General features: G+C 41.0%; 1 protein-coding gene across 2 annotated transcripts; it reads right to left on the reverse strand.

Moving 5' to 3' along the window:
• Positions 1–422: 422 nt before the first annotated feature.
• NSG1 (neuronal vesicle trafficking associated 1) lies at positions 423–26175 on the reverse strand. Of its 2 annotated transcripts, none has more exons than XM_060777982.2 (5): positions 26034–26175; positions 25529–25679; positions 18118–18198; positions 3944–4054; positions 423–1482 (listed from the first exon to the last, which is right to left on the reverse strand). In XM_060777982.2, exons 2-5 carry the CDS (start codon positions 25655–25657, stop codon positions 1282–1284), a joined length of 522 nt encoding a protein of 173 aa, XP_060633965.1. In that variant the 5' UTR covers positions 25658–25679; positions 26034–26175; the 3' UTR covers positions 423–1281. The 2 variants fall into 2 exon arrangements, with proteins under 2 accessions (XP_060633965.1, XP_060633964.1); XM_060777981.2 differs by having other exon boundaries at positions 18082–18198.

Below are 26175 nucleotides of genomic sequence, written 5' to 3' on the forward strand. Positions count from 1 at the left end.
ACTATGAAGCTAATCATAGACTCATAAAGTTGGAAGAGACCACAGAGGCCATCCAGTCTAACCCCTGCCATGCAGGAACATACCAAAATGTATTTTGAAATAGTTTGAAATAATAAACACATAATGATTTAGGGATGTGTCAACACAATAAAAGCTCAACTACAGTTTTAACCCTCGTTACTTCATTTACCTCAAAAAGATAGCCTCCAACACAGTCAAAATGCAAGGGGGGCAGGAAGAGTTAATGCGTTCGATGCAGTTTATTCCTTGCAACCAGTTCTTATTAATGTTTATGCGAAAGTCCCACTGAGTTCAATGAAACTGGCTTCCCAATAAGTATGCTTCAGATTGCAGCCTTGCTATTTTAACATTAGAAAATGCCAAAGGATGGTACTAACAAAACAAAACAAGATTTTGCAACATGGAGAAAAAAGGAAACCTTTTTAATTTTTTACAAAAGGAGAAAAATCTAACAAAATGACTCCTTCCATCATCACACGAATTACACCGTGGTTACGTCTACAGTGAAAGGTTTTCTGTCTGTTTATTCCATAGGGCTGCAGTACTTTCTCAGGATCCTTGCTGCTTTACAGTCTCGCACATTTATTTACTAGAACGTTATTATCAGTCATTAAATTATACAGCTCCCTAGTGTCTATTTTGTGTTTTAGTGCAAGTCCATATACAAGACTCCTTAGACATAGTGGAAACGCAGTGAAATGTCCACAGGTATAACAAATCAACCATCAAGCATGCCTTTAAAAAGAATTCCTAATTACCTCTAACATATTTGATATGGTGAGCAAAAACAGGCCAACCTTTTTATTTATACTTATTTTGCAGTTGCAAGCCATTTTTAGATACAGCTCATAGCTAGCCAATACCATATCGAGTTATGGCTGTGATTATTTAGTTTACAAAACAGATTCTAAAACAAACAAAACACTAGTACACACTGTAAAATGCAAACCTTTGCCTTGTCACCCCCCTCCCCCGAATGGCTCAATGAAATTTCTAGATTGCAACAATGCACCTAAATTGGTTTTATTAAAAGAGAAACTGGTGTTAAAGCTGTAAAGCAAGGCTGATATGCACTTGACCATTAATGGTCGTAGATTTTCATTTTCTTATTTTTCTTTTTTTTTCTTTGCAAAGCAGTAATCAGCAAACTGAAGCAATTACACCATAAATATAGGTTTAACCTCTAAATTATCATTAATAATGAGACATCCCATGAAAGACCCCTTGATGCCGCCTTCCAATCAACAAGATTACATTCTTCTAGGCTGACTTCTCAGCTGCTTCCGTCTCCTGCTCCGAAAGTTTCTCTTCTGACAGCACTGTCATCCATGGGGAAACAGACCGCGTGATGGTTTGTTTGGCCAGGTTGTAGTGGTTTATGACCGTATAAAACTTCCCTCTGGCATTAGAGTCTTGTTCAGAGTAGTAGTTCTCTAATCCAGCCGGAATGCATTGATTGTTCTGAAAGGTAACCCATCATTTAAGTACTTATAACACATCATATTACAAGAATGAGACAGCAATGCTACATAATGGAAATGAAACAGAAATTATGTAAAAGCAAAGCATTAAAAAAAAATCTCAAAGCCTTCCTTTTAAAGATAGATGTGGGAATTGTGTCTCCCTGCAGTTGTTGCTGAGCTACAAATGCAAAAAGCTGTTAGTAGCTACAGCCCACTTTTGGGTTATGGGATTTCCTCAAGTTCAAGTCAAAGCAAAGCAAAGACTTTCTGTATATATTTCAGATTTCAATATTAATGTCAAAAATACGCAGTATGATTTTGCATAGGATTTGTGCTACATTAGAACAGTAAAGACAAATATCACTTAAGACTTTCCAGGGGAGAACAGTCTTAAGAGTCTCCAAAGATTTCCAGGGAAACAGCCCTAAAGACAAAAGAACTCCAGCTGGAGAACATCTAAGCCTTTACTGGTAGGTCCACTTGATGTTCGAGAAGCAGTTCGACCCGGTCGCGGAGCCCACATCAGTAAGGGCTAGATTACAGTCAGCCTGGGAGAAGTTAAAAAGGGGACTTTCCTTTAAAGTAAATAAGAATTTATTGAAGACAGTTGCCTGTCCTTCGTGGGCAAGTTTAGGAAGCTACCAGTTGCATAAAAGCCTGGAATCATTTGTTTATCTTTACTGAAGACAAGAGAAGTTTCTGTTTGATTGTTCATTCATAAAAGACTTTGTTATACTTCACAAGCCATCTAAAGACTATTTGTGGTGGAAAACCTCTGAGAACTTCTCTTTGGGCCCCCTGGCTTCCTGCTGGGCAAAGGTTGCACGTCCTGTTCTAAACGAAATTCTTTACAGGCCCAGCGCGCAACAGAACAATTAGGACTAAGTACATTCCAGTCTACTTGGAATATACGAAGCTCATTCCAGAAGCATGTTTAAGAACTGGTCCAAGAGTCCAGAAGAACCTTGCATTTTCACTCATACCAACATGCATGTCAAATTTTCATTATCATACAAGCAATAAAATAAGTTCTACAAATTACAGGCACTTCTTCTAAAAGGTTGAGAAACTGAGGCCACACAGGGAATATTACTCATAGAGTGGCATACTGGCCCTAGGGTTTCCTTCTTTCTACTTTCATTTGAGGCAAAGATACATTAGTAGTGACAGGCTATATTGTGGGAAGTGTGGGCATTTGGCCAAGTGTGAGGAAAGTCAATATAAGAGAAACAGCCCTGTTTCATGAGTACATAGTAATAGGACTGGACTTTGCAACAAATTGGCCCAGTTTAAATTAATTTATAAAATGATATTTTTTTGCAGGTTCGGCATCCCTTATTCCAACATCTAAAGTACTTCAAAATACAAAATTATCCACATGGGTGGTTCAGATAGTATTATGTTTGCTTTCTGATGGTTCCATGTACACAAACTTGGTTTCATGCACACACAAAAAATACCATACAACCTTTAGGTTATGTGTAGAAAGTGTATAAGAAGCATAAATAAATTTCGTGTTTGAACTTGTGTCCCATCTCCAAGATATTTCATATGTATTGTATGAAAATGTAGGTTGTCCAAAATCCAAAAAGTCTATATTTCTGATCTAAGCATTTCAGTTACAGGATACTTATCCATAATCAGACCTAAAAGCCTCATATTTTGGTACAATATTGGGTTTTATTTTGTTTGAAGATGCCAATTTTATTATCTTTGCAAGGCTAGCTCTTAGTAGACAGTAGATATATCATATATATTAATTACCTTTTTCCTTAATACAATTTATTGCAATTATTTTGATCAGTTGTAACCCAGAATAAACTCATTGCAGATATTGTCTGAAGTTTTTTTTAAAAAATGTAATTAAAAAGTAATCAACTAAGCAGTTTAGCTGGTTGACAATAATTTGTGTATTCATTACAACTAGAAAAAATCAATCACAATTCAGTAGATTCCCTTCTTATGGGACTGAGAACCTTGCATCTGCTTCACACAGTGCAAGACTATATGTGATGAAATAATTATCTTTGTTTAACTAATGCTGCTTATTGGTTATTTCTCCTGTTCGTATTGGTTTCAGCTTGTTTTGTTTTTCTTAATCCTCATAAATGGGCAAAACCCGGGGGGTTCCCTACAGTTCCTCCATCCAAATCAATCTATCACTACTTTGTAGGGTTACAAGAGTGAAAACTGGAGAGTTCTTGTATCTTTGCTACTTGGAGGAAAGTTTACACAACCATGAAAAATTCAGGAATCATCTCCAATTTGCACTCTGGAAATCTCTGAAACAGAATTATGGCAAAATATTTGTAGTTAGACTCTATGTCGCTCGTAATTGTGCAAATGTCCCACATCTCCTTTAGTTTTCCATTATTCATCTATTATTTTCTATATTAAGTCTCCCATTCTGACAAACATTATATAAGTATCCACTTCTTAAAAGATATTGTCTACTTTACCTTGAATACGAAGCCTTCTGGACAAGTATGGTCATACTTGTAAACCTTGTACACTACCAGAAATACAATGCACGTGAGGAAGGCAAGGGCAAAAAGGACCAAAACAGTTACCTGGAAACCAATAAACAAACATGAAATGTTTAGTTGGTTATACCCTGCTTGTTACAAATGATCAACACCCTGAGAAAATGGCATTTCATCCAAAACAGAAAAATTTAAGAAGCTTTACCAGGTTGGCACACAAAGGACCAACCAGAATCTGCAGTTAATGAGGCATTTATTATTGTGTGGTTGTATTATTTTAACTCTCTATACCTTGTTGTACATTTTTAAATAATGTTTTATCTTGTTTAAATGATGTTATATTCTGCCTTGAGCTCCAGGGAGAGGCGGGTAATAAATTATTATTATTATTATTATTATTAGTAGTAGTAGTAGTAGTAGTATCCCATTAATACTGCGACCCTGATCATAACATTCTTTCACCTCAAACAAAAAAAAATACTGAAAGACAGTGCCTTGCTGCCTATGGAACCCGAAAGACGCAGTGACTTGCTGCCTATAGAACCCAGACACCATACATGAGAAGAGAAGAGAAGGCGGCACATATCTGAATTTTCACATGGAACACTAATACAGATTCAGGTTAACTGCTGAGATTATGTCATTGCCACAGTGATGTAACATATGTTGTATTTACATTGTTCAGGATTGGGTAGCAATGTGGCCTATGGAGTATGCAGCCTGCAGAACTTCCCATTAGTCCACCAACACCCCACAACATTCATCCATTTTTTATTTTAAAAATTGCATAATTTTCATGCAATTTTTACCTGGAAACCATACAGAAATTCCCCAAGTGTGTGAAAACTATACAAAAAAATGTTTCCACCTATAATACCCCATTTACCTGTCCAAACACATATCCCCCTATGAACCATTGCAGAGATTAAGGTACTCCGGGGAGGCCCTGCTCTCCGCCATTGTCACAGGCGCAATTGGTGGGGACGAGAGACAGGGCCTTCTCGGTGATTGCCCCCCGGCTATGGAACTCCCATCCTGGTGAGATCAGATCGGCCCCCTCACTCCTGTCGTTCAGAAGGATGGTTAACACTTGGCTGTGGGACCACGCTTTCAGGAAAGTGCATTAAGGCAGCGATAGAAAACTTTACCAGGCCAATTTAGATTTGACGCAGATGACCAAGACAGTTTTAAACAGTGTATTTTAATATTTTGATAAATGTTTTTAATGTTTATGTATAATAATAATATAATAAAACTTTATTTGTATCCCGCTACCATCTCCCCAAGGGACTTGGTGCGGCTTACATGGGGCCGAGCCCACAACACAGCAATAACAAGAGCAAAAACAACAATAATACAAACATTAGTGCGACGACATTTAAAAACTTATGGCTGGGCCAAATGTAATAATTAAAATTTAAAATATGCTGGACATGGCAGGTAAAATATGATTAAGATAGGATTTTCGGAAAGTGATGGGTGTGCAAACAATCCTAGGTCATTAATAAAGTGCATTTAAGGACAGATTGCCAGGAATTTCTTATTCTGGGAAGGCACATTGGAATAACCACGTTTTCAGACTCCTCCTAAAGACTGCGAAAGTTGGGGCATTCCTAATGTCCTTAGTATACTCATATGAATTCTTGTCCCGGCATTGAATGTTCGCTAAACATGCTGTGCTCCGCCCTGAGTCCCCTTCGGGGTGAGAAGGGCGGAATAAAAATGTTTTAAATACATAAAACCCACCATGCAGGATGGGTGCCCTGATGACTCGGCAGCTCGCTGTGAAGCCTTTGCTCAGTTCTTTGCAGACAAAGTCGCTTTGATCCGCTCTGGTCTGGATACCATATTAACGGCAGTCTCTGAGGATGTAACACGAGCATCTGCTTGTCCGGTTTTGATGGATTCATTTCAATTGGTTCAAACCGAGGATGTGGACAAGGTGCTTGGAGGAATGAGAGCTACCACATGCATCCTAGACCCCTGCCCATCCTGGCTTCTGAAGGAGGCCAGAGGGGGATTGGCCGAGTGGGTGAAGGTGGTGGTTAATGCCTCCCTTCGGGAAGGCAAAATTCCAGCCAGCTTAAAGCAAGCTGTGATAAAATCGCTGTTGAAAAAACCATTACTGGACCCCACTCAATTCGTCAACTATTGGCCTGTTTCCAATCTCCCCTTTTTGGGCAAAGTCCTGGAACATGTGGTGGCCTCACAACTCCAGGCATTCTTGGTAGACACGGATTATCTGGATCCGGCACAGTCTGGCTTTAGGCCGAGGCATGGTACTGAGACAGCCTTGGTCACCTTAGTGGATGATCTGCGCCGGGAGCTCGACAGGGGGAGTGTGTCCCTGTTGGTGCTGCTGGACCTCTCAGCGGCCTTCGATACCGTCGACCACGGTATCCTTCTGGGACGCCTCGCAGGAATGGGTCTTGGAGGGACTGTTTTGCAGTGGCTCCGCTCATTCCTTGAGGGTCGGTCTCACTGGGAGACTCCTGTTCAACCCCACAACCTTTGTCTTGTGGGGTTCCTCAGGGTTCAATATTGTCTCCCATGTTGTTTAACATCTACATGAAGCCACTGGGTGAGATCATCCGGAGTTTCGGAGTGCGATGACATCTGTACGCGGATGATGTCCAACTCTGTCACTCCTTTCCACCTGCTACTAAGGAGGCTGTCGAGGTCCTGAACCGGTGCTTGGCCGCTGTGACGGTCTGGATGGGGGTGAACAAATTGAAATTGAATCCAGACAAGACAGAGGTACTCCTGGTTAGTCGCAAGGCCGAACAGGGTATAGGATTACAGCCTGTGTTGGACGGGGTCGCACTCCCCCTGAAGACGCAGGTTCGCAGTTTGGGTGTGATCCTGGACTCATCGCTGAGCCTGGAACCCCAGGTTTCGGCGGTGACCAGGGGAGCATTCGCACAGTTAAAACTCGTGCGCCAACTGCGCCCGTACCTTGGGAAGTCTGACTTGGCCACGGTAGTCCACGCTTTGGTTACATCCCGTTTAGACTACTGCAACGCTCTCTACGTGGGGTTGCCTTTGAAGACGGCTCGGAAGCTCCAATTAGTCCAACGGTCGGCAGCCATGTTACTAACAGGAGCGGAGCGCAGGGAGCATACAACTCCTCTGCTGCACCAGCTCCACTGGCTGCCGATTTGCTACCGGGCTCAATTCAAAGTGCTGGCGTTGGCCTTTAAAGCCCTAAACGGTTCTGGCCCAACCTACCTATCCGAACGTATCTCGGCCTATCAGCCCACCAGGACCCTAAGATCTTCTGAGGAGGCCCTGCTCTCTATCCCGCCTGCTTCACAGGTGCGGCTGGCGGGGACGAGAGACAGGGCCTTTTCTGTGGTGGCCCCTCGACTATGGAACACCCTTCCCATGGAGGTAAGATCAGCCCCCTCGCTGATGGTGTTCCGAAGAAGATTAAAAACCTGGATGTTCGGACAGGCATTTGGTTAATTCGGTGCAATGAATGTGATGATTAAAGGATTGGTAATATGGATGACGAAACTGGATCACGATTTTAGTCAGGAGATACATTGGATTGTTATTGATGTACCAATATTGTGTATTATGTTTTTATGGTTTTAAATTGTATACTGTGGACTATTGTATTTGGTATTTTGTTGTAAACCGCGTTGAGTCGCCAGCTAGGCTGAGAAACAGCGGTATACAAGTACAGTAAATAAATAAATAAATAATCCGCCAACACCCTCAAAGGTCTATTTTCCTTTGACATCCCCTTCAGAATTGTCCTAGGAAGCGATTCTATGCCATTTCTGATTGCTGTTTTGAGGAGGAACACATAAAATGGAGGCTTTCATGTTTGTTTGTGGGGGGGGGGGGGGGGCTTTCCAGGGTGTGTAGAAAAGAGTTGATGGGGGTCACATCATTCCAGTTCCAAGAATTCCACTGAAATGGGAAAGCAGCTGATCAGCTGAATTAGATTTGCCCGCAAGTCCCTGCATTCACTGTGCCAAAAGCAGCACTATGACATCAATTCTAGTCATCTGAAACAGATGCACAAATATTTGGACAACTCAAATAGAATACTGTTCTCCAGGACATTCAAAATAATCATAATAACAAGAATGCAAATGTAAACACATGGCTCTCTACACACATCCATATTTCTAAGAATGCATGCTTTACTTGAAAGCATTTGGGTAAGGATAGGCACTATAAGAAACATGAGTGCTATCATTGTGGTAATTTATTGTCCAGCCAGCCAGAAGACAGAAATCAATAAAAACATAAAAATAGATTAGGGTCTCTTGGAACAGGTAACAGAAACCTCAGCCATTGTACAATAGTGGGGCTTCTGAGTCTGGTATCTACTGAAATAGAGCATTCAATATTATGGTTACACATTTTGCTGACAATTCCACCTCTCTCTGATGGTGGGAAAAGGACTAAAAGGCTTTGCAATCCCTAAATTAATTGTGACCAAACAGGGAAGATATCATGTAAATAGTAGGAACCCTGTAAAGCAGTAAAGAGGTCATAGTTTGCAAATCATTTTGCAACGAGGGCCGTCAAAACTAGTCAGTTTACTGTTTATAAAAAAGATGGATAGGACCCATGGCTAGACATTCTGAAGGAAGACAGTTGATGTTGGAAGGCAGATCTTGAAAGCAAAAGTGCTGACAGCAAAACAATATTTTTATAAGAAGAAAAAGTGGAGCATCTAAAGAAACCAGGATTGGCTTTACATGAGGCTCTTTTAAAGAACAGGTACTGAAAATGGAAATGTATAAGAAACTATGTTTCTTATTTAACATCTACATGAAGCCGTTGGGAGAGATCATCCGGAGTTTCGGGGTGCGGCGTTATCTGTACGCAGATGACGTCCAACTCTGTCACTCCTTCCCACCTACTACTAAGGAGGCTGTCGAGGTCCTGAACCGCTGCTTGGCCGCTGTGTTGGACTGGATGAGGGCTAACAAATTGAAACTGAATCCAGATAAGACAGAGGCACTCCTGGTCAGTCGAAAGGCCGAACAGGGTATAGGGTTACAGCCTGTGTTAGACGGGGTTACACTCCCCCTGAAGACACAGGTTCGCAGCTTTGGTGTGATCCTGGACTCTTCGCTAAGCTTGGAACCCCAAGTTTCGGCGGTGTCCAGGGGAGCATTTGCACAACTCAAACTTGTGCGCCAGTTGCGCCCGTACCTTGGGAAGTCTGACTTGGCCACGGTAGTCCACGCTCTGGTTACATCCCGGATTGATTACTGCAACGCGCTCTACGTGGGGTTGCCCTTGAAGACTGCCCGGAAGCTTCAGATGGTCCAGCGCTCAGCGGCCAGGTTACTAACGGGAGCGGCACTCAGGGAGCATACCACTCCTCTGCTGAGCCAGCTCCACTGGCTGCCAATCCGCTACCGGGCACAATTCAAGGTGCTGGCTTTAGCCTATAAAGCCCTAAACAGTTCCGGCCCGGCTTACCTCTCCGAACGCATCTCCACCTATGAACCGATGAGGATGTTAAGATCGTCCGGGGAGGCCCTGCTCTCGGTCCCGCCTGCGTTGCAGGCGTGACTGGCGGGGACGAGGGACAGGGCCTTCTCGGTGGTGGCCCCTCGGCTATGGAATGCCCTACCCGTAGACATCAGGCAGGCCCCTTCGTTGCTGGAGTTCCGGAGGAAGGTCAAGACGTGGCTCTATGAACAGGCGTTTGGTCAACATGGCAATTGAACTCATGAAGACGGTATAAATGAACAAGGAATGGTAGAAGGATTATGAGAACGGAATCTGATTTTTACTGAGGCGTTGATGACTATGTTGTGTTGTTGTGTTGTTTGTATTGTCCGTTGTGTATACTGTGTTTTTTACTAATTGTATTGTAATAAACTGCATTGTAAACCGCATTGAGTCGCCGAATTAGGCTGAAAAATGCGGTATAAAAATAAAGCAAATAAATAAATAAACTAGTCATCCCCTGCCATGCGTTGCTGTGGCCCAGTGTGTATGTGTATCTTGTGTGTGTCTATATGTGTATATATTTGTGTATATGTGTATATATGTGGTTGTGTGTTTGGACACTTGGCGGGTCAAAACATTTCTCTGTCATCAGACATTTATAAAATGACAAAAGTTGGGCTTTAAAAGGTGGTGTGATTGGGGTTTAAAGATTTCATGCATTTTAATTAATATTTTAATGATTAATGGTTTTAACAGCCAAAATGTTTAATTTGTTGTTGATGGCTTTCATGGCTGGAATCACAGGGTTGCTGTAAGTTTCTGGGCTGTACAGCCATATTCTAGAAGCATTCTCTCCTAATGTTTTGCCCACACCTATGGCAGGCATCCACAGAGGTTGAGGGGTCTGTTGGAAACTAGACAAGGGAAGTTTATATATCTGTGGAATGCCCAGGGTGGGAAAAAGAACTCTTGTCTGTTTGAGGCAAGTTTCTCCCACCCTGAACATTTCACAGATATTTATTTATTCATTTATTTATTTATGGCATGTCTACCTTGCCTTTCTCACCCCGGAGGGGACTCAAGGTGGCTTTACACACAGGCAATGATTTGATGCCTTAAAACACAATGTACACTTAAATAAATATTAAAATATTATTTAGAAATACATTAAAAACAATTAAAACATTTAAAAACAATACATTCAGAGTTAAACACGTAATCCAGGAGTCTAATCCGTTCCAATGTCATTGTACATTGTTCCAAGTCTATCTATTGCATGAGTTCTCTAAAGGATTGGTCACAAAGCAACATTTTCACTCTCTTGCAGAAGGTCAGGAGGGAGGGGGTTGATCTAATATCCCTGGGGAGGGAGTTCCACAGCTGAGGGGCCACCACTGAGAAGGCCCTGCCTCTCGTCTCCACTAATCGTGCCTGTGAGGGAGGCAGGACTGAAAGCAAGGCCTTCTCAGACGATCTTAAGCTCCAAGATGGTTCATAGGGACAGATCTGTTTGGACAGGTAAGCTGGACTGGAACCATTTAGGGCCATTTATAAACCCCACTTGCCTTTTTTCCAACAAACCTCACAACCTTTGAGGATGCCTACCATAGATGTGGGTGAAATGTCAGGAGAGAATTAATTCAATGGGTTTAGTTGAGGTGGGACTAGCAGGTGGATTTAGTCCAAAAGGTATTTTGTGAAATAGGAAAAGCATTGCCTGAACTTATATTCTAACAGTATTCACCACTTTAAAAAGTGTTTCTAATTTTTTCTGGCATCTTCCAGAAGTTTATAAATCTAAAGAACTATCCGGTTTCCTTAATATGGATACTTTATTATGTTCAGTAATGGAGTTGGGGTGAGGAGAATCCATTACTGGGATAGCTAGCATCAACACACAGTTCATTCCATTGCAATTACTCTTGAGTAAATAATAATAATAATAATAATAATAATAATAATAATAATAATAATACAGAGTGTAGATCGTCGATGTTGCAATCCCAGGCGACAGCAGGATTGAAGAGAAACAACTGGAAAAGCCGACACAATATGAGGATTTAAAGATCGAACTCAAAGGACTCTGGCACAAGCCAGTCAAGGTGGTCCCAGTGGTGATCGGCACACTGGGTGCAGTGCCTAAGACCTTGGCGTGCACTTAAACACAATCGGCACTGACAAGATTACCATCTGCCAGATGCAAAAGGCCACTTTACTGAGATCTGCACGCATTATTCGCCGATACATCACACAGTCCTAGACACTTGGGAAGTGTCCGACTTGTGATCCAATACAACAGCCAGCAGAGTGATCTTGTTTGCTCTGGACTCATCTTGTTGTGTTTCAAATAATAATAATAATAATAATAATAATAATAATTATTATTATTATTTCTAGATTCAGCATCGTGGTGTCTATTAATAATGCTAACCTAGCATCCGGCATAATATTTGATCCTATAATGTTGTTTATTTCGGTAAATATATCCTTCCAAAAATTCTTCACTTGGGGGCATTCCCACCATAGATGAAAATATGTCCCTTTGTGTTTGCCACATCTCCAGCAGAGGTTACTTTGCTTGCTATCCATCTGATGTTGTTTGACTGGCGTGGTATACCATCTCCATATAACTTTGTATACATAGAAATAACTAAGAAAGAATTGGTGACTATTTTGCTCACAGTGGGAAGAATTATAATAGCAAAGAACTGGAAAATAATAACCAATCTAACACTGGACGCATGGTATAGGGAAGTTTGGAATGTAGCTTTAAATGATAAACTAACAATGGAAATGAGGGTATTCAGGGGGGAAATTAACAGGTCAGATTTTGAGGCATACTGGTCGGTCTTTATTAAATATGTCTTAGAGAGCGAAAATGGAAAACAACAGAATTTGGTTGGTCAGGAATTTTGGAGATGACATTTGATTAATGGCTGATTTATAAATACATGGTGAAGGAAATTATACTTGTTCAGGCCTTGGTGGTGGGGTTATGTGTTTGTAAAATGTTCACTGTTTTGTGTTTTGTCTATTTTGTAAGTTGTTATTGTATTTAAATAAAATCTTTAAAAAATTATTATTATTATTATTTTTATTATTAATGCCCCACCACCATCTCTCCAAAGGGGACTCGGGGCGGCTAGCATGAAGCCAGGCCCAAAATTACAATACAGCAAAATACAACAAAAATAACAACATCAAAACAAATACACGAAATAACTAAATATAGAATAATCAAACACAAAATAACACAGTGAAGAAATAAAAGCACAACGGGCTTTTATGAGTAAATGCTTTGACTCTTATGATCTAACTGCTATAATTCCGCCAGTGCAAGAAATGAACAAAAAGTCAAAATTATTGTTCTAAAGGTCAAGGGAATTAGGCTTTGGATAAAGAACTAGCATATATTATTTATCCATTTTGCCTGATCTCTTAGTTGTAATCAAGTAATACCATAATATGTAATTTACAGAATTACATCCATACTCTATCGTTTTATAGTTAAAATTAACACATTTAATTATATTGTCACAAAAACAAACCACCTTCGACGTAATTTCCTTTAATTATTTAGTTCTTATCACTGTAAATGTTTAATATTCTACTGAATCCTGATTTTTAAAAAATGCAGGGGGGGGGGTGGAACTTCCGCCTTTCTTCTTTTACTCCATATTTACCACGTGGTTTACTGAAAATGGGCAGCTCTTCTTAAATCTGCAAGTGGCATAACTGAATCTTAAGGCCTGTATTAAGGAAACCTCAATACAGGGACGGACCCAGAAGGTGGTGTTGGCGGATGCCTGCTCAACCCCATGGCCATTGATCTGCAGGGTCCAGAAGAGCTCTGTACTTTCGACATGAAGTTGTTAGGAGAGACCATACAGAGTTTTGGATTCCACTGCCATCTGTACACAGATGAGACCCAACTTTATTACTCATTCCACCAAAATCCAAGGAAGCAACCCAGATCCTGAACTGGTGCCGGTCAGCAGTAATGGACTGGATGAGGACAAACAAATTGAAACTGAATCCAGACAAGACAGAGGTCTTACTAGTCAGTCACAAGGTAGATCAGGGTATAGGGTGGCAACCTGTGCTGGATGGGGTAACAGTCCCTCTGAAATCACAGGTCTGCAGTATGGATGTCCTCCTGGATTCATCACTAAACCTGGAGGCCCCGGTGTTGGCCATGGCCAAGAGGGCCTTTGCACAACTAAACTTGTGCGCCAACTGCGCCTGTACCTTGAGAAACCAGATCTGGCCATAGTGGTCCATGCCTTGGTTACATCCCACTTAGACTATTGTAACATGCTTTACATGGGGCTGCCCCTGAAAAGTGCTCAGAAACTTCAACTAGTCCAAAGAGCTGCAGCCAGGTTACTTACAGGTGCTGGACACAGGGAGCATGCCACCCCACCACCACCCCTGCTACAGCACCTCCACTGGCTGCCAGTTTGTTTCCGAACCCAATTCAATGTGCTGGTTCTGATCTTTAAAGCTCTAAACACTTTAGGTCCAACTTCCTTATCTGACCACATCTCTTCATAGCAACCTGCCCAAATACCAAGATCATTAGGGAGGGACTGCACTTTCATCTCATGCCCTTGTTCCTTAGCTACAATTTGCACGACCCCATTCCCTTGTCTTGTTTACAGTTTGGCCATGTCTTATGGCAGTTGTCACCATAGACTATTGGGAATTATTGTGAGTTTTAAATTATTTTATATTGTACTGTGTGTTTATTTTATGCATTCTTTTAGGGACTTTGTGTCATATGTAAGCCGCCCCGAGTCCCTTCAGGGAGATGGAGGTGGAGTACAAAAATAAAGTTATTATTATTATTATTTTACGGACACCAAAACACAGTATGTCACAACAAACGAGTTATATATGCTGGATTTTGTATCACAAAATCACAAGTTGAACACTTCTCATTATTATTATTATTATTATTATTATTATTATTATTATTACTCTCACTTCCGCCACCGTCCCAAGTATGGTTGGCAATGACGAGAGAGAGAGCCTTCTTGGTGGCTGCTCCGCGGCTCTGGAATACCTTCCTCAGCAAGATTAAAATGGCACCTTCCCTATCACCCTTTAAACAACAGCTGAAAACCTTTTTATTCAGACAAGCCTTCAGTGAAAAAACCGTATAATGAAGAGATAAGAAGATTCAATCATCATTGGGTGGAGCTAAGTGCAATATGACAGGACAGGACAGTACAATAATGTATAATGTATCTTATTTTTAATTGTTTATTTATGTTTTGCTTGGCTGTTATAGTGTTTTATTTTTCTATGTTGACTGTTGTTTAAGTTTGTACTATATTTTAACATGTTGGAATCCCTTGAGGTACAAAATCCTACAGGAAGCTCTCTCCAAAGGACCCGTTACTTGGCAGCAAAAGAAATAACCACCCAGGAGCCTGAAAGTCAACTCAGAGTGATAATAAAGTAATACCTAAATGACATTTTGTTTCTCCAACAACATATACCAATGCAAACATTTCATCAGTCCTCTCATATGACTGCTCTGGTAGTTCGTTTCTTTTTTTGTACCTGACTTTGCTTTCATAGGCATCTTTATTTGCTTTAAGATTACCTTTCGCAGCACACCCTGGAAGCATAATCCACAAATTATTTTCACACTCATTGAAAACATTATCTGAGCACTTTTACTGTAGTATTATAATGCCCCCCCCCTCCCCAAGAATCAGAAAGCATTCTAAGAAGCCCTGCCACTCAATTCTTTACTTGACCTAGAATAATTCAGATGTTGTGCCTAAACCGTGTTTTGAGATTTTGAACACACAAAAGCAAACTACAGTGAAGATATTCTGTATTTTGATACTAGTTTGGGTTCCCGGCGATGCCCGGGTTATTTAGAAAAGTCATTTCTTTTTTATTTGAAGGGGCTGAATATTTTTAAGGGAAGTCTCTCCAAGAATGCATAACTATAATCCAAGCAGTATGCCACCATTTGTGTCACAGCTGAAAGCCTGCTATTTTGAATGTTGATAGTGACAAACATGTTTACAGCCCTGCAATGCTTATTCTCTATTTTTTTAAAATTTAAGATAATTGTACTGGCTATGTATTATGTGCATTGGATGATGACCTTCACCATGCATGTAACCATGCTTGTATTTACTTGCAAATTGGTACTGATGGGAAATGCTGCTTTCTCTCATTAACTGGGAATTGTTTATCTTGGCCTAGTAGATTGATGACTAACTGCAAAGGGAGTTTATAACCAACAGAAGTGTAAGGTCATTCTCCTGAAAGACTTGGAATGAAAGGGGAAAGGAAGAATACATCTAATATGTTTTGATACAAGAGGGACTGATTTTGTTCCTTGATTAATGGAATGAAAGCCTGTGAAATATTTGAATTGCTTTACCTATAAATGTATAACACGCTATTCATTCCTCAGATCTAATAACATACCTTGAACTGTGATCAACTCTTTTATAAAGGCTTCTGAAGTTTGATAGTTTTTATTTTCTGAACTGGAGTTTGTCTACACATGACATTTACTTCCTCTGCAGCAGTGGAATAATAATAATAAATAATAAAACTTTATTTATATTCCCCTGTATCTCCCCAAAGGGACTCAGGGAATGATCTTGGCAAAAATGCACTGCAAGTATTACATTCGATACTGGCCAAAACATGAATCTCCGGGGAGAAAATGTAACTCCAAAATAATATATATGGTAGCGTATTTCCTAAATCCAGCGGTTTGAGTGTAAAATTGATTTTTTTTTTGTTTTTCCTTTTAAGAACAGTGGTTCTCAACCTTTTTTTGACCAGGGACCACTCTCTAATATTAGTACCAAAAGGGTTATGAATCAAGTTTTGGTCAACTTTAGATTCAGTTTGATTATTTGGGGTGCTGATTGAGAACATTGCATTGGACAGACTACATCAGCTCTAGTTTCTGATACAGAACATATGCCATCCAGTAGTAGCCATCTGCTCGCACAAAGAAAACCTCATTTAAAAATCTAGAATGGATGTGGTAGTAGTAATCTTTCATGGGTAGCCAGCCTCTCCCCTCCCAACATCCCCCTGGCCTTGGCACTATAAGTGGGTTTTGCAAGACTAGTTGCTCTTGTTGCTGCATGGTTTCGAGGCAACGGTGTAGTAATGGTGAGGGCATGGACCATATTTTCATTCTTGCAAACCACTGGTGATGCACGGACCACAGGTTGGGAACCATTGTTTAAGAAGGACAAGGTGTATGTGAAACATGTGCTTTGTACTCAAAGCAGACTCACACTACTAAAAGTACATTCCTGTAACAGTACATTCCAAGTTAATTGCTGTAACTTGTATGAATAGTATGGATTGTATTTTAATGTATTTTATATTGATGATTTATAATGCTTTGTTTATTGTATTGAATCTCATGTTGTTAGCCGGCCTGAGTCCCTCCTCGGAGGTCAAGAAGACCAGGTTATAAAAACTTTAAATAAATAAATATTCCTGCTTGCTACTAAATAGAAATGTGGCTTTTGAGCAGGCAACATAGCAGCAAAAATATTGGGGAAAACTCAGGGTAGTACATGCAAGTGGCCTGTGGTGAATTACTTCTGCCACCGGGAAGCGCCCACCCTCCAACAAGATGGGGAAACTATTCCTGACAATGTGAAGTTGTAAATTGACTAACAAGAATGGTGAATCTCGGAAAATCTTTCTGTCATAAAATAGGAGAAGAATGTTATTGGGGTTTCATCTATTTTTGACTGGCTCCAAATAAACAATTGTTCGTGGATGTGACATTCTTCTCCATTTTCTGCTGTGCTGTGCTGCGTAGCTTTCTAAATGTCATTGCTTTAAGCAAAACACACACAGAGAAAGGAAATGTGTACATGCACATATTGGATGGGTGAATTCCCTGAGTTCCTCAGACTGGGATTGCCAACTGCTTTGAGTCCTTGAGTCACTTGTGAGAGTTGTTTTTATCTTCTGTCCGCCAGAGAAGCTCCAGATGAGCGAAAAGGACCATAGCTGCTGTTTCTAATTTGTTTTTTCAGAGGTCCCATCTGAATTATTGTACCACCACTTCAGTTGTGGCACATGATGTATGTAGACATCCCTTTGGGGAAGAACCAGGTTGCAGCTGTGAGATCTACAGCAACACTGCTATTATTCCTGACCAGAAACTACCTTTTAAATATTCACAGTTAAAATTTCTTCACTCGAATTCGTTTCTACACTAAAACTGACTAATGCAGATGAGTAGCCTATAAATTGCTGTTGTGGGCCTTTGAGTGATTTCCAACCTGTGGCAAGCCTAATACTGAACCCATAATAGGGCTTTCTTGGCAAGATTTGTTCAGAAAATGTTTGCCAATGTCTTTCTCTGAGAATGAGAGATTGCGATTAGCCCAAGGTTATCCCTGGCTGAGTGAGAATTTGAACCTTGTCTTTGGGGCAGATCCCAACACTCAAAACTGAACCACACCAGCTCATAAGATATAAATGCAATACTATTTACAATACAATAACACTAACTTCTGCTGTTCTAGAAAAGGCATGTACAACCTGTGGTCCTTCAGGTGTTTGGGACTCCAACTCTCAGAAGCCCTAGCCAGCTTGTCCAATGGTCAGGAATTCTGTAAGGCCACAGGTTGTGCACGCCTTTTGAGACAATGAGGTGTGATATTGCTTACCTTAAACCGTTCTGAGACACTTTCAGTGATGCTTACTGTGAACTCAGCTATTTTGGGTGTACGGAATTTCCCTTTCTTCCGGTCAGGTTCATATTCTGTTTTCGTCTTGACCACCACCTGAGCACAAAACATTGACAAGTTGCTAGTTATTAGTTCAGTCAATGCAACCAGAGTCTTAAACATGCAAAATACAACACACTCTCCCTTTGTAACTGGTGAACTATGGAATGCAGTGTAGTCAAATACCACAAAGCAAGCCTGATTAACCCAACTCAATGGGCTTGTCTAAACAGACTCACTGTGAAGTCACTTCTGGCTGCCTTTGTGACTTTCACAGATTTCTGGTCCTTCTTGCGACATAAGTGGGTTAATCCAATTTAGTCCCATATCAAGGAAACTTTGGAACAACCCTGCATTTTGAACACAGTGTAGATAGAAGACCTCGGTCCCCATGGTCCGCTACCACCATCCTCTTTTCCCTGAGTTCACCAGCACAAGGAGAGGAGGATGGGCCATGCCATGACACCCCTGTTGCCAAGTTGCTACAGAGTTCCACGAAGGCTTTTGGTTGGCTGTTGTGGGCCTCCTGAGCTGTGTGGAACTCTTGAGCTGACCAGGGAGAAGAACGTGAGTAGTTCCCTTCTTCTCCTTTGTTATAAGGAGCCTTTGATGATGTCAGAGTAAGATGCCCGAATGGCCAAGTGTTCTCATGGAGCTCCATAACCACCTGGCTTCACTAATGGCAAAAAGCAAGGTAAGCTGATAATCTGGCTGGGCTGAACCAAATGTAAGCCCAGCTGGACCATATAGACTTTGTCCCACCACTGCCATAGATTGGGGATATAATGTGTGGCCTCGACTGGCTACAATTTAAGCAGCAGCTGCAGATGAGCTCTATGTCTCATATCATAACATCTGGTGCATTTAGCTGAGCAAGGGATGTTCCTCTGAATTTTGATGATTTTGTATGTCAAATCGCTTTCCGTGTTTCTCAAAGCGGCTTAAAAGCACTAAATAAAAGAAAACCCAACAAAAAGATTACAATAGGCAAAACCCTTACAATAGGTATGCAAATTAGCCCATGTGCTTTCTTAAGTCTGCAAAAAAAATGATGTAAGGGTTTCTTGTGCTATATCTTGCATTCCAATAGGCTGTGCTTCAGACAATCAGAAAAAGCTGGAATGTGTCCAGAGGAGGGCGATTAAAATGATCAAGGGTCTGGAGAACAAGCCCTATGAGGAGCGGCTTAAGGAGCTGGGCATGTTTAGCTTGAAGAAGAGAAGGCTGAGAGGAGATATGATAGCCATGTATAAATACGTGAGAGGAAGCCACAGGGAGGAGGGAGCAAGCTTGTTTTCTGCTTCCTTGGAGACTAGGACATGGAACAATGGCTTCAAACTACAAGAGAGGAGATTACATCTGAACATGAGGAAGAACTTCCTGACTGTGAGATCCGTTCAGCAGTGGAACTCTCTGCCCCAGAGTGTGGTAGAGGCTCCTTCTTTGGAAGCTTTTAAACAGAGGCTGGATGGCCATCTGTCGGGGGTGATTTGAATGCAATATTCCTGCTTCTTGGCAGGGGGTTGGACTGGATGGCCCATGAGGTCTCTTCCAACTTTTTGATTCTATGAAAGCCCAAGCAACACAAACAAAAAAGCCAATTTTCAATGTCTCTGATGTTCATAAGATATCTTACTTTTTTCATACCATGTTACACGGGCATTCCCCTCATTTTCTGGATATCTAAAACTGCAAGATTGTGTCATAGAACTGTTCATTAAGTCTCTTTTTGAAAGCACTTTAACTTCCACAGCTCAATGCAACGGGATCAGGGGAGTTATAGTGTTATTTTAGCCATCCCTGCCAAAGAAAGTTTGTGTGTCACCAAACTACAACTCCCATGATTCCACAGCATTGAGCCATGGAAGTTAAAGTGCTGTCAAACTGCATTGATTTTACAACACATTAATCCATATTTCTAGTTTGGGAAATTCCATGAACAAGCAAACTTTTTAGATACTGTGAGTAACACAGTTCAACTACCCATTTCCTTCAGAAAGTATCTTACTGAAAACAACAGGACTCTGAGCAGATGTGTAAATGATTGCACAAGCATTGATTTCAGTAGCACCCACTTCACCAAAATATGCTGAAGATGAAAGGTGATCCTTAAATGTGGAGTTGGTTTCCAAAAGGTAGCAAATCCAAGAAAATTGAGAAATGAATTATAGGTTGACGTACACTTATTTATTTATTTATTTACGGCATTTATATGCCGCCCTTCTCAACCCGAAGGGGACTCAGAGCGGCTTACAAGATATATATACATACAATATATTATATTATTAGCATAGCACAATATCAGTATTATATATTACTATATTGTACTATACCATTATATTGTAATATTATTAGTAATATTACATGTAATATAAAATATATAATTATAATATTGTATTATTATTCATAGTATTATATATTGTATTACATTATAGTATCATAAATATTATATGAATATTCAATATATTATACTATAGTATATACATTGTTGGGTATGAGCAGAATATTATGTACAGACCAAAACTGTCAAAATGTATTCAATCACTTTGGTACAGGGCTTGAAAAATTGCATTTTATAGTAAAAGAGGATATAGCATATCCTCAGCACGTTTTTTGTTGTTGTTGTTGTTGAGATGGATTTGGTATATTTTGGAAACAAGCTCCACAAACGCATTAGATGTTGCATGGAAAAGTTCAGGAAACTGGTGCTGAAGACAATTAGAAAGGAGGGTGGTGGTTCAGGGTATTTTGTGAGAAAGTGTACATACTAAGATGCTAAACTATTAATATGTAAATGCCAATAGCAGATGGATGGCTATCCCAAGAAGAGCTCAGAGGCTATTACAGTGGATGGCTCCCAATGTGAACGGGGAGCAGAAACTATACCAAAGGAGATTGAGACATGTACACCCACGTGTGTGTATATTAAATTTCTTACTTGCACTACTAGGGTCATTTCAAAAACTTTCCATTCTTGGGTTATACATTTAGAATCATTTTTGGTCAAGTTTGATCAGAACCAATCCAAGGAAATTGAAAAATGAACAGGTTACAGGACCTGATTTGAAATCACTATTTATCTGCAACCACAAACTAGTCGTGAATGAAACTCTTACCCTTTGAAAGGGTGGGGCATAGAGTTTCAAAAAATTCCCTCTAGATGCCTCTTCCAGCACATAAACATCCCACAGAATCAGTCATTCGCAAGATGTAGACCCCCACAACGTAAGGCCTAATGAGGTATTATCCATTTCTAGAGTTATTTTTTAGCTTTGTTTCGAGCTCAAAATGGTTAGTAAAATTACATAACCTCACAACTCATTTAACAGTTGGGAATGTTTTGTGCATTGTGAAATATACAGCTTTGAAATTGGCTCCATCCTTTTGAAATATTAAGCTTAGACTCTGGGTACTAGGATGAGGTCCCTTTGTCAATACAAACATTTAGTCATTTTTAGTATTTGAGAGAGAGGATGGTAATAATTAAAAACAACAGACTTCTGCGAGCCTTTACAAACTGGGTTGCTGTGAGTTTTCTGGGATGTATGGCCATGTTCCAAAAAGCATTCTCTTCTGACGTTTTGCCCACATCTATGGCAGGCATCCTCAGAGGTTGTGAGGTCTGTTGGAAACTAGGAAAGTGGAGTTTATATATCTGTGGAATTTCCAGGGTGGGAGAAAGAACTCGTCTGCTTGAGGCAAGTGTGAATGTGGCAACTGGCCACCTTGATTAGGATTGAATAGCCTTGCAGCTTCAAAGCCTGGTTGCTTTCTGCCTGGAGGTGGGAGGTGTTAGTTGGCCCTGATTGATTCTGCTCTGGAATTCCCTTGTTTTCTGAGTATTATCCTGATTTAATAATAATAATAATAATAATAATAATAATAATAATAGATGGATAGTCATGTCAGGAGCGACTTGAGAAACTGCAAGTCACTTCTGGTGTGAGAGAATTGGCCGTCTGCAAGGACATAATAATAATAATAATAATAATAATAATAATAATAATAATCTTTATTTATACCCTGCCACCATCTCCCCAAAGGGGACTCACGGTGGCTTACATGAGGCCGAGCCCAGAAATATTTACAGCAAAATACAGTAAAATAAAACAACAGAACTAACATCACAATAAAATAGATAAAGCATAGGAATACAATAAAACAAAGCAAAATAAAACAGAACAAGATAATGCAATGAGAGGGGTTTTTTTAATACTGGTAGCCAAATTTTGTTCATTTTCATTGTTTCCTCCTTTCTGTTGAAACTGTCCACATGGACAGTAAATGAAGAGCAACACTAAAAAAGAGAGGAGAATTCCATACAAGAATCAATCAAAGCCAGGTAACACTTCCCAACAAAGGATTTCCCCAGGCAGCAACCAGCCAGGCTTTGTAGCTGCAAGGCTATTCAATGCTAATGTAGATGGCCAATTGCAACATTGACTCTTGCCTCAAGCAGACAAGAGTTCTTTCTCCCACCCTGGGCATTCCAGATATATAAACCTCACTTGCCTAGTTTCCAGCAGACCTCACAACCTTTGAGGATGCCGGCCATAGATGTGGGAGAAACGTCAGGAGAGAATGCTACATTGGTTAGCATTGAATAGCCATATTCATGTCCATACAGCCCGGAAAACTCAAAGTAAGCCAATGATTCTGGCCATGAAAGCCTTCAACAACCTTTACAAACTACTAAGCCACAAAAGGAACAAGGCACATATCCAGCTCTGTTTAGATAACTAATTTCTTATCTGACAAGGTTCTTGATAGCATTGGGAGGCTGCAGCAGCAACTAGCTAGCTGAGCTTCGGGTATACATGCATGAAAAGTAGGGATCTGGTGGAGAAAAGCCACACCCATCTGTGAACAAAAGCATGGAGAGCCGCCGCAACAAAGACATGGTGTGTCTCTATGTTAGAAGAGCTCTTCAGATGCATCATTTAGACATTGCACCCCCTTCTCTTCACCCATTTCCATTTATTCTTTTTCAATATTCTCGTTTCAGGGTGGTACTAGAAATTCACAATAGTTGTCCTTTCACCCAGGGCCCTTCCACACAGAATATCAAGGCAGAAAATCCCACAATATCTCCTTTGAACTGGGTGTTCTGAATCCAACACTATTCCAGTTTGAAGCAGAAAATGTGGGATTTTATTCATCTGTGTGGAAGGGGCCCCAATCTGCTGAATAAGCTGCAGTTCCTAGGGGAGAGAGAATGAATACGCAACCAGGTCATGCCAGTGAGGCACATTCACGCGTAAGGATGCTCTAAAAACACCTTTCCGATCCGGCTCCGAAGTACAGCTTGAGCACATAGGAAACGAAGCACTGAAAATGAATCCCTACACAACAATAAGTGCAGTTCGTTCGTCATCCCTTTCAAAGGCATACAGGTTGCATCATTTGTGAAAGAAGGTCCCAGGCCAGAAAGGGTGGAAGTCCCTTATAGGATTCTATGCTCTTTGCATTGGGGAAAACAAAGGGCTTTCTTTGAGCCCTTCCACACAGAATATCAAGGCAGAATATCCCACAATATCTGCTTTGAACAGAGTGTGGACTCAGATAATGTGGGATTTTCTGCCTTGATATTCTGGGATATAGGGCTGTGTGGAAGGGCCCTTTGTTCCAAGGCGAGCAAAGAGAAGTGCAACCTCATCATTCAGAGCAGCCTCCTTGTGAAAAACTGAGGGCCGGGCCTGACTACAGGCCACGGCACATTGGAGACAAAGGATCTGGAAGTCCAGCAGCAAAACCAGGCCTTTCCAGATAGTCCCTATATCCCAGGATTGGATTTTCTGCTTGAAACTGGATTATATGAGTCCAAATTGCCGGATAATATGGGTTAAACAGAAAATCTGGGATCAGATCCTGGGATATAGGGTCTAGATAAATATCCCAGTTATCCTGTTTTGCAGAGGACAATGTTTTTAATTAGGAGATGCAAATGATTTATGTTTTTATGGTTTTATATTATTCTAGTCATCCGCTGCCACGCGTTGCTGTGGCCCAGTCTGTGTATATGTGTTTTGTGTGTGTGACGAATTTGTGATTTTATTCTGACAACTTGGCCGTCTGTAATTATATGATTGTATTTTAATGTGTTTTATATTACTTTTTATAGGATGTGATGTTTTAACTATTGTGTACAAACTCTTCTGTTGTAAACCGGCCTGAGTCCCTCGTCAGAGGTGAGAAGGCCGGTATATAAAAGTTCTAAATAAATAAATATATTTGTGTATATGTGTGTTTGCATATATAGATAGATAGATAGATAGATAGATAGATATGAGGTTTTGCACATGCGTTGTAATGTCTTTTTTGGGGGTTTTTTTTTACTCTTTAATACTTTTCTGCGGTGTTTTTCAATGTTTTTATGAGTGACTAGCCATTCCCTGCCACGCGTTGCTGTGGCCCACTCTGTGTATATGTGTTTTGTGTGTGTATATATGTGTATATGTGGTTTTGCAAAGGAGCCCCCGGTGGCGCAGTGGGTTAAACCCCTGTGCGAGAAGGACTGAAGACCGAAAGGTCACAGGTTCGAATCCGGGGAGAGGCGGATGAGCTCCCTCTACCAGCTCCAGCTCCTCATGTGGGGACACGAGAGAAGCCTCCCACAAGGATGATAAAACATCAAATCATCCAGGCATCCCCTGGGCAAAGTCCTTGCAGACGGCCAATTCTCTCACACCAGAAGTGACTTGCAGATTCTCAAGTCTTTCCTGACACGACTATATATATGTGTGTGTGTGTGGTTTTGCACATGCATTGTAATGTATTTTTTATTTTTGCCTTTTAAAGTCTCTTCTTCTGTTTTTCAGTGTTTTTATGACTGATGGTCACTCGTTGGCCTGATACGTGTATTGTGTCCAAATTTGGTGTCAATTCATCTAGTGGTTTTTGAGTTATGTTAATCCCACAAACGAAGATTACATTTTTATTTATATAGATGTTAATATTTATATCGATGTGAATACCCTCACTACCTCTGGGGATGCTTGCTATAGATGCAGACGAAATGTCAGGAGAGAATGCCTCTAGACCATGGCCATATAGCCCGAAAAAACCTACAACAACCCAGTTAGTCCGGCCATGAAAGCCTTCGACAATACAATATTTTAAACTGTTTTTATGGTGTTGTTGGGCATTGAATTGTTGCCCTGCAAAACGCCTTGAGTCGCCTGAGGGCTGAGAAGGGCGGTATACAAATACAGTAAACAAATAAACAAATAAACCTAGTTATCTGTGACAATGGTGTTGTTTTCAATCCATCGTTTGTTCCTGCGACAGGCAGCGCCCCTGATCTCGGGGTGCCAAAAGCTGCTTTGTCTCCTTGCGGAGAGAAAAAGCAAGGTATAAATAAACATAATAATAATAATAATAATAATACCTTCTCCGGGGGAGGGAACTGGAGCTGATTGACGTCCAGCGGCGTGATCAAGGGGATGGTGTCGAAGCCATCCTCCAGGAGGGGCTGCTTGCTGCTCTTCTCGCCCAAATTGTTCCCCAGCTTCACCATTTTGTCTTTCTTTCAGGGAGCTCTAGGGGAAAAAAAGAAAAGGGGGGAAAAAGGGGGACACTTGCACACCAAAACAAAACCCACCCAAGCTGGGATGCTACAAAGCATCAGTGATGGGGAAGGAGCATCTCCAAGGCATCTCAAGATGGACTGTGCCAGGTGATCTGCTTTGAAGTGGATTATTATTTGAGCCCAAGCTGCTATGTAATCCAGTTCAAAGCAGATGATTTGGATGTCATGTCTCTCTGAGCTCTGCAGAGGGCCCCTTGGCCAGCCCTGCTCCCCTCCTCTTCTCCATCCTTTTGTCTGCCTGCTCTTCTTCCTCCTCCTCCTCCTCCTCCTGCCCCTCTTGCCCTGCCGGCTTCTCCAGACCCACCTCCTCTTCCTCCACCACCACCACCTCCCAAGCCTTCCTCTGAAAGGACCTGGGCCGGGAAGAGACAGGCGAGCCTTGGGAGGCGAGCAAGCAGAGGCACAGCAGCAGCAGCAGCAGCAGCCGCCGCAGCAGCAGCAGCAAT

Source organism: Anolis sagrei, chromosome 5 (genome assembly GCF_037176765.1).
Source record: "Anolis sagrei isolate rAnoSag1 chromosome 5, rAnoSag1.mat, whole genome shotgun sequence".
Classification (NCBI taxonomy): Eukaryota; Metazoa; Chordata; class Lepidosauria; order Squamata; family Dactyloidae; genus Anolis; species Anolis sagrei.